Source organism: Balaenoptera acutorostrata, chromosome 6 (assembly GCF_949987535.1).
Source record: "Balaenoptera acutorostrata chromosome 6, mBalAcu1.1, whole genome shotgun sequence".
Classification (NCBI taxonomy): domain Eukaryota; kingdom Metazoa; phylum Chordata; class Mammalia; order Artiodactyla; family Balaenopteridae; genus Balaenoptera; species Balaenoptera acutorostrata.
Window position 1 is genome coordinate 60,370,992 of NC_080069.1, and position 14,225 is coordinate 60,385,216.

A 14,225-nucleotide genomic window follows, 5' to 3' on the forward strand; every position below is an offset into this window, starting at 1 on the left:
AGTTAGCCTCTAATTCGTTGGGTTTAGGAAAGTCTGTGTTATCATACATTTGCTTAAAGAGCTTATCTCTATACACAATAGAAAATTGCTTCCGGTCTTATTACTTGTTCCTACTGTGGTTTAACTTTCTTCTCGAGGCAAACAGTTTTAAGAATATTCAATGCTGGGTGTGGCTCCTGCTCCTAGCAAAGTACAGCATTTCTGTTTGCTGAACTGTGAGCACTAATGTTCTTCCTCTCTATTTGGCTAAAAAAATATTCCATCGGCTTATTCAAAAGTGGTATTAGATGTCATAAAGATGAACTAAAGAGACTGAGATAGATGCTTGCTCAAATTGACATCTCTAGACATTTCCTTTACTTCCCTTACAGTTATAGTTTGATTCTGAAACACATCAGAATTGCTGTGGCAGGCTCTCACATTGGGCGTATGGCTCATGTGACTGTGACTAAATGTCCCCCTCCAGTTTCCTGTGAGATTTTCTTTTGTCAGTCAATGAGCTTCAGATGGGCATCTAAAAAATGTTAGGATGTGCTCATGGCCCCAGGTCACCCTGGTATTCCCATCTGTGTGGTAATTGCAACATCTCCCCCCTTTCTCCCAACGTAACTTGTGCTGGAAAGTGTGTTTGATTGGCACCTATAGGTTAGGGAAAAAGGAGACGCCTGGGATAGCTCATGTCTGGAGCCCCAGTGCACTAAATGTGATGAGTAGGTGACATGAGTAGGCTCAGCAGCAGGCAGTGGAGCCCTAAGTACAGGCACTGGGGTCAAAAGCAAATCCTTGGGGTTTTGGGGAGCAGCAAAATAGGACCCTAATCCTAGATGTCTGGGATCCCTGATAGAGCAGAAACCCAGGGCTATATGGAAAAAGGTGGATGCCTTCTAAAGACTGCCGAACTGATAATTTGGTAACCCTTCCAATCAATATATTAAAAAAATGTGTTCAACATTTATTTAGAAGTAAGGCTGAATATATTTTGTGAGGTAAGAAGAGAGGAAAATTTCCTCCTTGTAGCACACTGGGGTAATCTATGGTCCAGCTGTATTAAGCTCTGGCCCCAAGCATGCAAAACCAAAGGCCTATTATTCACCAGATTCTCCCTCCTTAGAAAGCATTTTGGGGAGGATCTCCTGTTACTTAAACCAGCCTCTGGGGATATCCTCTCCCCATCCCAAATAGCCTATGACTTCTAAACTTTATGACTTCTAAAGTGCTTCATATAGCACTTTCTATGAGAGTAATGAAAAATATCATCATTTTCAGTGACATTTTAATGGTCTTCACTATGTGGCAAGCTCTGAGGCACTGGAGAGCAAAAAGGGACCCATGTGACTAGAACTAGGTAAAACATTTATTTGGTCACAAGGGTCAAGTGTTGTGATAGATCTCTAAGTTGTCTCATTTTCAAACTTTCTCTGATTTTCTGGCAAAAATCCATTACTAGAAAGACAACGTGGAACAGAAACAACATATCTGTCTGATTTAGGGAAGTCTGCATTGCAAGGCAAAGGGGCAGGGCTCCAACATCCCCAAAGGGTCCCCTAATGTGCTGATTAAAAGATAATGTTTAGTGTATGTCTATCCAGAGGTACATCTGACATCTCAAACAGATTTATATCATCTAAAGTAAATATGTGATATATAGCTGCTAAAAGTTATTCTGTGGAAAGGAGTCCATTAAAATGTGGAGTTTCGTTGCCTTTTGGTCAAATATGAGAACTGTGTATTATCATGAAATCTGTATGTCCAGAAAACTTTGTTTCTCAAACCACCTGGTGATCTTCCTATTTTTTCATTATGATAATTTCAACAAAAACAAAATTCCTAAGTGAAAACTGCTTTTTTTGCAATATGTAGCTGTACTACACCCAGGTTGATGCAGTTCTCCCCAGGGATTTATTTCTTATGGAGTTTTTGAAATTAAGCACAGCCAAGCGTAGCCAAGCCAATTATGCACACACAGACACACACACACACAGACACACACACACACAGCCTAAACATTACTCTTTAATAGAGCTTACTAGTAAGTTGAAAGCAGGTTTATTTGGGCCCATTCCTAGCGAGATGACTGTATTAACAACACCCTGCTGTGTAATGAACCGTTTCATGTGAGTTGTACAGAAAATGTTTTGTTCAACATCTGTTCAATCAGTGTTTTCATTCCATTACTGATGTTTGTCTTAGGACCAACAGGTTCATTTTCCTATTGGATATTTGGAAAGGGATTTCACTTGGTGCACACGAGTACCTTCTGTCTCGATAACCTTCTCGAGATAGTCAATTAGAGAAGGTCGATGGCAATATGTTTTCCTCATATTTTAGGACAAGACCTACCCACTCACAGTACTTCTCACACCTGACCCAAAGCAAGAAATTTCCTGGGTGGAAAAGCACCCCCGTTCAGCACTGAGCTTGCTTTTTTGAATAGGAAATGCACAAGAAAGAAAATATCGCTAGTTTGAACCAGTTTGCTGTCATTAAAGTGAGTAATGAGTTAGGAATGTATGACAATTTAATTATAAATTGTAATTGAAAAACAGTTGAAGTGGAAAAAAAACAAAGCTAGACAGAAAAGGATTTAGCTCTCCTTTGTTTTAGTTAGTAAATTTATGGAATCATGGTTGTCACCTTTTATAAAAGGAAAACATATTACGAAACATAAAACAGATGTTTCTTTTAACAAAGCAGATTGTCTCTTTATTACAGTGACTATTTGTCAATGATATGGGAAAGGTCTTTCCTTTATCTCCTTCCTTGTTGTCAATTAAAAAGAGGAACCAAAGATGTCTGTAGGAAAAGATCATTTGTATTAGTGAGAAAGTCTTCTCAGGGAGGATTATGTTGTTTGTAAATGTTTGAGGCTGTAACAAGGTACAGGCTAAATAGCATGAACTCAACAATGATGATATGTGAATACCTCGAGGGTATTTCTTAGAACTCTACCAAGTCAGATCGGGCACAATGAGGGTCATGGTGTGATTGGAAGAGAAAACTCTTCTTTTAAAAACTATGACTCCGAAAATATAACAATTAGCAATTTCCTTAGTAGTTCTGAGTGAGGTGATACAGTTAATTATAATTTTGTTTGAATAGAGAAAATTGCCTTGACATTGCTATTTGTCTCATCAGTCATTTCTGCTATTACATAACTAATAAAAGCAGTCTTTTGCAAGTAAATGAAAAACATCTGTGGGTTCTGTTTGGCTCTGATCGACCACAATAGTTTCTGTAGTAAGTGGCTTCATTTTTAAATATAAAAACACTATTGGGAAAGAAAGCAATAAAAGGAGAATAAAAAAATACAGAGCTAATACAGCGTGTTTGTATGTGGGGTGATGCATGCCTGTTTCTACATACACAGAGGTAGACCTCTCTGACTCAGTTGCTATGGTATTGGTAAATAACACTTTGAAAAATGGAACCATATTTAAATGTACTATACACTGGAAAAAATAATTATTTAGAGATAATCACTGCTTAATTTATCTGCCTGATCTGCTTGGATTTTCATAATTTAGATATTCTCAAAGCAAAACACAGCTATATAAGCAGGATGGTCATAGGCATGGGGGTGGGTAGAGGTGGTGATGGTTAAAACACACACACACACACATACACACACACACAATGCTAAGAGACCATAATTTCTTCAGGCAGTACTTTACTGCTGGAAAAATTAAAAAGTGTACCAGTTTTCTCACAGATATGTATCCATTTCTTCATGTGAACTAGGTCTTTGACTGTCATTTCCTTCCCAATGAAGTAAAGTATACTCACAACGGTTGCCCAATTCTTGATGAAGACACAGTGAAGCTTAGACTTTACAGGTAAGCAGCACAGGAGCATTGTTCATTCCTTAGCAGATAACCACTCTGTGTACTTCTTTTTCTTTGGATAGGTATTATCATGATGGGAGTTACTAGATTTCAAACTAGTAATTCGCAGTAGGAACTGGAGACCTGTGTGGGTGAGGCAAGAATTGTAGCAACCTTCCAGTTAGTTTTATTTATATCATCTTCCTTGGGGCATTTCTGTGGCAAATTATTAGCCCTCTCCTGTTTCCCTTTAGAGTTCTTGTACAGGTATCTCTGGTCATTCAATTCCCCACTTATGATAAAAAATGGAGATTATAAACTACAAATTTTTAATGAGAATTAGGAGGAAAATATATTCCAAAAGTGAATGAAATTATTCTTTTTGATTATCAACTGCTTATTTATTAGAAGTGCAATATCTTCTATTTTTCAACATATTGTATTTTAAAAAGGTTCAAAAAATCAATTATAGAGTTGGACAAAGTGACCATATGACCCAGCCGTTCTACTCCTAAATATACATATATACATAAGAGAAATAAAAGATATGTTTACACAAAAATTTATACACAAATGTTTACTGCAGCATGTTTCATAAATGCCCAAAAGTTGAAACAATCTAACTGATGCATGTGTAAACATGATGTGGTATATCCATACAATGGAATATTATTCAGCCATAAAAAGGAATGAAGTACTGATACATGCTACAATAAGGATGAACCTTGAAAACATTATGCTAAGTGAAAGAAGTCTGACACAAAAGGTCACATATTATATAATTTCATTTATATGATATGCCTAGAAAAGGCAAATCCATAAAGACAAAGTGGATTAGTGATTGCCAGCTGTTGAGGGAGGGGTGAATGGGGAGTGAATGCTCATGGGTGTGGATTTTTATGGGGGTGGTCATAAAAATGTTCTGGAATTAGGGAGCCTGATGGTTGCATAACCTTATGAATATACTAGAAACCACTGAGTTATAAACTTTAAAAAGGTAAATTTTAGGGTATGTGAATTATATCTAAATAAAAAGTTAATTTAAAATTACATAGCACAGGGAGATCAGCTCGGTGCTTTGTGACCACCTACAGGGGTGGGAGGGAGACTTAAGAGGGAGGGGATATGGGGATATATGTACACGTATAGCTGATTCACTTTGTTATAGAGCAGAAACTAACACAACATTGTAAAGCAATTATACTCCAATAAAGATGTTAAAAGATATATAAGCTCATGGTTATGGTATTGCTCACTTCATAGAAGCAACTGAGAATTCAGTGTAGGTGGAGTAGGCCTATATAGTTTTTTACTTGGTTTTTGTTGCTTTTAAGAGTATTTGGCTAAAATACGGCAACATGGATTTCCCTTAAGTACTAGACTAATATGAGTCTAGAGTTTTGTAGCACAGTGAATCATCCTATAAACACTTATGATCATCTAGTATAGGTTAGGCCCATGCTGGACATAGGAAAGAAAAACATGAGGAGACATAGACTGGTTCTCATGGTCTCATGCAAAAGATGGGTCGCTAACTGTGATTCAGAATGACAAGTGCCGAAAGAGAGGGGTGAACCAAATGCTGTGCTCAGGAAATGCGATGGCACCAAAGGATTCCTTAGGAAGCTATGCAATCAGTATACAAGGCTGTTTGATTTTCCTAAGACTTTAAAGTTAAAAAACAAATTAGCTTCAAAGAGCTTGCTGGGAAGGGCTGGAAAAGCTAATGAATTCTAGCTGTTCCTATTTCTTTCTTCCTTGAGTTTCTAAGGGATGGGGAGGGTAGAGGAGCACACATGAAGGGCAGAGTTAGAGGACCTGTCAATTTCCCTGGTCTTGAGGATTTAAAATAGAATAATCAGAGGAAGTGGAGGCAGAAAATCAGAGAGCATGTTTATTTTATTACCCTCTTACCTCGTCTCTAGCCCTTTAGGCAAGCTACTTGACCTCCCTGTGCCTCAGTTTCCTTATCTGTAAAATGGGATTAACAACACTTATGATAGATTCCTGTGAAGACTGAATGATATACTCTTCACAAAGAGTTTAGTATCTGCCCGGGCCATCATGAAAGCACATCAGTTAGGAGCTGCATTATTGATACACACCCATCACCCATTAATTTTCTCCCTTCAGTAAAGAATGGCAACCCATATCTGCTAGTCTTTGTAAGTATCCAGAAAACATAGTCACTAAGGGAATGAAGGGAATGGAGGTAACAATCACTGAATACCCTTTATATGCCAAGCGCTGAGCGGAGCACCCCAACTAGACTGTAAATGACTCTTCATGTAGTGGCATTTCTGAAGAGCAAAAAGGCCTTGATGCTTCAGAAAGCCCTCACCCCCTCACTCCTGAATTAAAAGTCAATCCATAAATTATACATGCTGGATACTCTTAAATTGCACACATGCTAGAGAAGGGACTCTGAGCTCATAGCAGTCATTAAATACCAGCATCGATGATGGATTTGAGAGAAGGTGTTAAAAGAAGGGTCATTGGAAAGGGAACAGAAAAAGACGTTGACACCAAGGTAAGGAGAAGAAGGGAAAAGAAGAGAGAGGTTGGGAGTAGAGTATAAAATAAAATCCAAACTCTACCTGATACACTGATTGTGTGAAAGCCAATCTTTAAGCTTCCGGCCAAGTTAGTACACACTATCAAAAGTACCTGGGCACCAATAATATTGCCTTTGCTCTGTTCTGTCCACAGATTGACGGAGACAGACACCTTCACGGAAACCTTTATCCTGCGGGTCTATCTCCTGGAACCAGACTGTAACATCATCCGTATGAGTGACAATGTACTGGAGGTGTCTGAATTCTATGGCTTGTCCCGGGCCATTGATAAAAACCTGCTCAGATTTGATTATGAGAGGACGGCTAGTCTGGAGTGTACAGTCAGGCTGGACCCTGTGGGAACTCGGCTGCCAGCCCATGGCCAGCTGGTTCTAGTGGAGCCCCGGCCGGAAGAACCTCGTGGAGATCAGCCACACAGTTTTTTCCCTGAGTCTCGTATGATATGTTTTAATACTTATCTGGATGTTACTAAAACTGACAGATCTGTAAATGGTCATCTTCTACCATGACAAAGAGTTTTACTTAATATAATTTGTAGCTGGTTGAAAAATGTAAGTTAGTGGTTAAGAGTGCAGACTTTGGAATTGGAAAAACCCGGGCTTGAAAACTGCCTCTGCTGTTTATTCCCTGTGTGCTTTTAGGCGACTTATTTAACCTGTCTAAGTCTCTGTAAAACGGGCAAGGATTGTTGCTGTTCCATAGGGTTGTATAAAGATGGGAGTGAATGAGATCACACACACACACACAAAGCGCTTAACACAGTGTCTGGCTCATAGCAAGTGCTCAGTAACTGTCAGCTGTTATTATTAATAGTAGGTAGCCGTGGCAGTGGTAGCAAAAGTAGTTGGTGACTTTACTAAGTATTACTAGACTTGGAGCAGGTTTGAGGTAGAGCTGGTGGGCAGCAGCCATGGTTTAAATCAGGAAGGGTTAATGGATAACGTTCTTTCTGTTATTCATTTAATTATCACATTTTGGGCACCTCCTAGATGCGTAATAGTGTTCTAGGCACTGTGGGAAGACCAAAAAATATAAGGGAAAATCATGATCACAGTAATACCTTGAATTTGGACAGAAATTTATAGCTGAAAACATGCACAATAAGTCATCTCATTTAGTCTTCACAGCCTTCTGGGTAGGAAGTAGGATACCCATTTTGTACATCAGGGAAATGTGCAAAAGGCCACTAGAAAAATAAGTGGCCTGTGAGTATCATATACTGTGCAGGAGTGAAAAATGCAGTCAGACAGAGACAAAAGACTATGTACTGGAGAGATGACTGTGGTTTTCAGTGGGAGACAGCAGGTTGGTTCAGGTGGTCAATGAATATTTGAAGAAAGGTTTAGTAAAAAATTAAGTTGACTTGAAAAGGTTTGCAGGATTTGAGTGTGTGACAAGCAGTATGGGGAGTGAATTTCAGTGAGTAGAATATTCTAGCAGAGATGGCATGATGGTACCATGGAAGTGGATGCTGTAAATGAAAACCAGAGCAGGACAGTGGAAGGCCTACAGTGAGCCTATTAGTCAGAGATGGTCCAGCACCTGAAAATGCATTTTATATATTTTTTCTCTTGGTCACTTTTGGTGGTTAAGAAAACCTGATTGGATAATTGGTCAACTGTTCTTTTCAGTAAAGGCAATGACAGGTTTTCAAGAAAATGACAACCTACTCAGTGAATGATTGGAGGGTACACGTGAGTAGTCTTTGGGCAGTGAGAGGGAATAAGTACCCATGGGAGGGAGGATGGGTTTTTAAATTCTACAATCATTAATGTACAAGTGACTCTCTTAATTCACTGCTGTACATTCTAGAACTGGGAACAGAACTGAAGTGTCCAGGTGGCAGATGTCCCCTGGGACTGAAGAAGATAGGACGTCTCAAAGTGAGCTGTGAGGAGTTCTTGCTGTCGGGGCTTCGATATCAACATCTGAGTCCTCCTTCTCCGCACATTGATTACATCTCCATCCAACTGGACCTCACAGATAGCAGGAGTAAAATCATATACAAGGTAGAGTCTGTGGGGTTATTTGTCTGTGTCCCCAGCTGATCCACAGGAAGAAAGCCAGTTCCACGGGGGCGCTTGTGCTGGTTCCTGTATGGTTGTGGGTAGAACAACTTAGTGAACTGCAGACTTGTTCTGCCAGTAAGTGCTTGAAACAGTAGCTTTTGTATGTAATATCAGTACATAGTTTCCCTTCTCTGGCTCTCTTGTAACTCTATCATCACTAAAGCAACTTAGAAAGGACCTGGGTCAGGTTATATGCTAACTTTCTTCTCCCATTCCCTTCAGTATTCTTCAACTTCCCATTTCTGCGTTTGTAACTCCCACACTTTGATACTTCATTTAATCCTTTATTAGAACCTCTTTTCATCTGTTAGAGGAAGTCAGAGGGTCCACACACCCACTCTGCAAGGCCACAGGAATCTGGGAGGGAGGGGGAGCTCAGTCCCACTTTTATGGCTGTAGCAGATGATATCATTTTCACTCTTTCAGACTTAGAGATGGAGGACTGGGTTGTCAAGGAGACAGCCCCCCAAGGGCTTTCTGCATCTTCCAGTCTCTTTTACATGCTCCTGCCCTTTCTTTCCTTTGATCTCTTCCCATTGAAATGATGACAGAAAGTGAAATCAGCCTATATGAGAGATTTGACATGCTATTCTCTTTTTTTTTTATTTTATAAATTTATTTATTTTATTTTTGGCTGTGTTGGGTCTTCGTTGCTGTATGCGGGCTTTACTCTAGTTGTGGCGAGCGGGGGCTACTCTTCATTGTGGTGCACAGGCTCTAGGCGCGAGGGCTTCAGTAGTTGTGGCACGTGGGCTCAGTAGTTGTGGCTCGCAGGCCCTAGAGCGCAGGCTCAGTAGTTGTGGCGCACGGGCTTAGTTGCTCTGCGGCATGTGGGATCTTCCCGGACCAGGGCTTGAACCTGTGTCCCCATTGGCAGGCGGATTCTTAACCACTGCGCCACCAGGGAAGCCTGACATGCTATTCTCTTAATTCACGTACGCTGTAATGTGTTTATTTGGGAAGCTGGGGTGACTGTGTACCTGCTGAAACAGCTCAGATTTTGTGCTGATTTAAGATGATCTGAGATGACATTTGTGGAAGACCTCCGTCTTTCACAGGCTGACTTCTCACTAGGATTTCTCCTAACAGACCCAGTCAAATATTGAACATTATTACCACAGGAATTAATAAAACACGGAATGATAAGGAAATGAGTAAACAGGATTATAGAATTTTATAATTGAGATTTGGAAAAACTGTGAGGTAGTCTGGTCAAACGGATCAGGTAAATCACTTGGGGAGCTTTGAAAGAATAGATTTGAGTCTAACATTAACAGTTAAGAGCCTGACTTTGGGCCCAGGTTGCCTGGGTTCAAATGTTAACTCGCTGTGTGACTTTGTACTTTATGCTTCATTTAAAAAATCTTAAAATGGGCATAGTAGTACTTACTTCTTATCGAGAGGATTAAATGAGATAATGCTTACAAAGCACTTGGCACAAAGCTGGACACGTAGTAACCTCTATACATATTTTGCTAGTGAAAAAACTGATCATCAGCCAGGTTTGGAAATAATTGGCTTAGCCCAAGCCCCTTATTTTATAGTGGTAGCCAGAGAAATCGCGAACCTTGACTATACATGCCTGGCTGAGTCAAGACTAAACTCTACGTCTCTTAACGACTAGTACGTGTCTTCTGTTTGTTTTGACGTGAAACTCCTTTCTCTTTTAATGCTTTTTTATATCTGTAAAAAAAATTAGAGCCATTATTCTTCCTAATTGATTTTTCTTCTTTTTCCTCTGTATATTGATATAGGGTTTTGTTTATGTTTTCAGATCAGTTTTATTAAGAGTTTCCCCTTTAAAATGACCTTCCTGTATTATTTAGAATAAACCTATTCCATAGTCAATTTGGCATGTCACAAACAGATATAAAAGTAATATGCTCAACAGCAGAGGATATTTTTTAAAAATCACAGAAAGAAAAATAAAACAAAACTAGGGGTATTTCTACAATTTTTATATATATACACACTTAACACACACATACACAAACACACACAGAGTGGGGAGGCATGCACACCAGAGTTTGTTTATGGAACTGAATTTATACTATATTAGAAGTTTTAAAATTTATTTATTTATTTATTTATGGTTGTGTTGGGTCTTTGTTTCTGTGCGAGGGCTTTCTCTAGTTGTGGCAAGCGGGGGCCACTCTTCATCGCGGTGCGCGGGCCTCTCACTATCACACCCTCTCTTGTTACGGAGCACAGGCTTCAGACGCGCAGGCTCAGTAATCGTGGCTCACGGGCCCAGTTGCTCTGCGGCATGTGGGATCTTCCCAGACCAGGGCTCGAACCCGTGTCCCCTGCATTGGCAGGCAGATTCTCAACCACTGCGCCACCAGGGAAGCCCTATATTTGAAGTTTTGTGTCTTGTTATTTTATTATTTTTATGCTGGTATAGTCCATCCTCATCAAGTGACTAAATGACTGTTCACCCGTAATTTCTTATAGATTTTAAAACATTTTCCTGTTTATATTTGCCTTTTTATTCTGCCTGAAATGAATTATCGTATTGTGAAACACGGAACAGTTTTTTCCAAGTAGCCAAAATTTTCAACACTATTTGTTGAATAATGGACATGTTTCCCATTGATTTTAGATGAGTCTTCTATTGTATAGAAAGATATTATGTGTCTATTTCAAGGCTAGCTCTTTTGTTCCTTAGATTTGCCTACCTATTCTTGTGCCAGTACCATATTATTCTAAATATAAAAGGTCTATAATAGACTTTAACGTTTTACAGGCAAGTCCTTCCTCATAGCGATGAGTCCTTCCTCTTCAAAGTTTTCTTATCCATTCTCACCTGTTCTTAGTTCTAGATAAATAATTAAATATTTATGTTAGTTTTTTTAAAAAGCCCCTAAATATTTTTATCAGGATTGGATTAAAACTATAAATTATTTTGGAAAGAATTGGAATATTGGAACATTTACCATATTGAGTTGTCTCATCCAGACAAAAGTTATCTAACTTCATCGAGGCAAATGATATTTGATATGTTTCTGTAAAGTTTGTAGTTTTCTTCATGTTAGTTGTGCACACTTAAGTCCAGTCCTAGGCAATTTGTTTTTGTAAAATTATTATGACTAGTCTTCTTTTCCTCCACTATTTCTTCTCATTGGTTACCGATGATAGATAAGAGAGCTATTACTTGGACTAATCTTCTTTTGTCTGTCTTCTTTCTTGAATTCAATTATTCTAAAAATTTTTCAATTCTTTGGGCTTTTAAAGACCATAATTACATCTTTCACTAATGATGATAATTTTTTCCTTTCTTTTTCAATAATTATTCCTCTTTTTCTACTCTTTTCTCCACTTGTTTGGCCAGAATAGTATTAGATATAGTGATGCTTATAAGAATCTTAGTCTTGTGCATTTTATCACTGTCAACTGCCCACACTGTCCTTTTTAATGTTTCTTGCCTTGAATTCATCTCTCTTTGAAATTCTTATGGTTACAACTGCTAACTTTACATGATAAGTTAGGATCATCCTTTTACTTTTAATCTTTGTATATAATTTCAAGTGCCTCTCTGGTAAGGCAGATATAATTGGATATTTAAATTTCAGAATATTTGTCTTGAACAAGAGAATATAGGCTATATTTCTGTAATAATGGATATCTGTGGGGTTTTTTCTATCATTTTGTTTTCTGCTTTGTTGCTACTTAAAAGAAATTATCTTGCACTCTAGTTTATATTTTCTTAGCCTTTATCTTTACTTATTTGCAAAATATTTATCCCACTTTAAAATTTATTTCTAAATTAAAAAAATTCTTTAACCTATATTTTTAACATTTAAAGTAAAAAATGAAGTCTTTTACCTCCTTCCTATATATTATGAGGATTGATCCTATTTATCCTTTCTCACTGCAATTACTCACCAGCAGGCTTGGTTAATATAATCTGCAACTTTAGTTCCAGTTTATCATTTTTATACCTTATGATTGCTTGCATCATCTTTTATTTCAAGTACACTCTTTTGATGTTTGTATCCATTTTGTTAGTATGTTTCAAATAACATTTCTTTAGGCTTAACTCTAGGTTTAATTGGTCTTATTGTTCGGCATCAGTCCTTTCATACTGTAATTTCCCCATTCTTGTTTAAATTATAAATCTTCAAATGTTTTTCAATGGCTCGTGAAGACTAAATAGTGTAAACTCTGTGCTGTCTCAACATATCACTCCTTTGTCTTTATAAACCACGCAGTAAGAAGGGGGTGGGGTTGTCTGCTTCTGTTTCTCTCTTTCTTTGAGCCTTGCTGGCTAGTTTCTGAACTTCCAGGCTGGGTGGTGGGTGGTTTGGAGAAGTTTGGAGAGAGAGGTCTTATTTGACCAGGCACTGATAGAATATGACTTCATGCTCTGAGTCTGGCAGATGTTTCAAGCTGCTTCTTAGTCTTGGGGCAATTTCATGGTTCCTCTGGAGATCCCCCATTGCGAAGGTCTCTTATCTTGGGAGAGTACATTTCTAGCCTTATTGTTCAATTGCAATTCCCCCCGACACTCCTAGGATATGATTTCCACTTCCAAGTTCTTTCTGCTCAGATTCTTTGGCTTCTCACAGATGCACCCTAAAGGTCAGGGTCCAAGATGACCCTAGAGCAACCCTCTGTCCCACTTGCTCCACATCTGAGAGCACTCGTATATTCCTTCCTGCCGCAAACAAGGACTAGAGACTGATCCCAGCACAGATACCATTATTCTGCTGCCTCTCGCCACTGAGCTTCCTCAGGTATGAGCCCAGCATTAGCTCTCTGTGTGCTCCACCAGTGAAAGGCACATATTTAGGCTGGCGTGAAGGAAATTTGTGTTAAATATCATACTATTTACCCTGATTTTATAGCATCATTTATATTGTTTCCCCCTTCATCTTTTCTTTCTCCTTCAAAAGTCAGAGAGTGTGTGGTTACCTGTCTATATCAGAGCTGGCATCCCTAATCAGATTCCAAGGGCTGCATTCATGGCCATGTTTATTCTGGAAGTGGATCAGTTCATCCTGACCTCTTTGACTACGTCAGTTCTGGACTGTGAAGAGGATGAGACCCCCAAACCCTTGCTGGTGTTCAACATTACTAAAGCCCCACTCCAAGGCTATGTGACTCACCTGTGGGATCACACCAGACCGGTGTCCTCCTTCACCTGGAAAGATCTAAGTGACATGCAAATTGCCTATCAGCCACCAAACAGCAGCCATTCTGAGAGGAGACATTATGAGGTGAGAAGGAAGAGAGACAAAGCTGCTAGCCTATTTGGTATTCATAGAGTCATTGAAGAGGCTCCGCCAGTGGAGAACCACTGCTTTGAGAGAGGCTCTCGTGGTCTGATGCTGGACTGACATAGTCTTCTGAACCAATGCAGGGAAACATGTCTAGCATATTTGCTTATTTTGGGTTAAGAACTTCTTTCACAGAGAGGAAAAGTTAAAAACACTGATAAACTAAGGAACAAGACCTACAACCTGAAAAAGTGAGATTAGGTTGTCAAAAATGAGATCAGGCAACAGCAGAAACCTGAATCAGTTTTGCCTCCATCTGTGGTGTATAGCCCAGAAATAATGGTATTTTATATTATAAATGGTCAATGTGTGGTTCATATGCAATTGTTCGTTTACAGGTGGAGTTGGAAGTATATGACTTCTTCTTTGAAAGGAGTGCACCTATTACAGTCCACATCTCCATCAGAACAGCAGACACAAATGCCCCGAGAGTGTCCTGGAACACAGGTGAAGTGCAATATAGGAGTCAAACAACATAGC

General features: G+C 39.0%; 1 protein-coding gene across 8 annotated transcripts in view; it reads left to right on the forward strand.

Moving 5' to 3' along the window:
• Positions 1–14,225, forward strand: part of FREM1 (FRAS1 related extracellular matrix 1) — a 226,594-nt gene that overhangs the window by 46,502 nt on the left and 165,867 nt on the right. For 7 of the 8 annotated variants that reach the window (XR_009008576.1, XM_057548002.1, XM_007176771.2 and 4 more), the window contains 5 exons: positions 3,739–3,833; positions 6,531–6,832; positions 8,210–8,406; positions 13,362–13,685; positions 14,084–14,192. Coding sequence is in view for 7 of the 8 variants with exons in the window: in XM_057548002.1 (XP_057403985.1) it covers positions 3,739–3,833; positions 6,531–6,832; positions 8,210–8,406; positions 13,362–13,685; positions 14,084–14,192 (1,027 nt within the window). In the remaining variant the exon portion in view is untranslated. The remainder of the gene's footprint in view (positions 1–3,738; positions 3,834–6,530; positions 6,833–8,209; positions 8,407–13,361; positions 13,686–14,083; positions 14,193–14,225) is intronic. The other variant, XM_057548003.1, reaches the window with a different exon arrangement.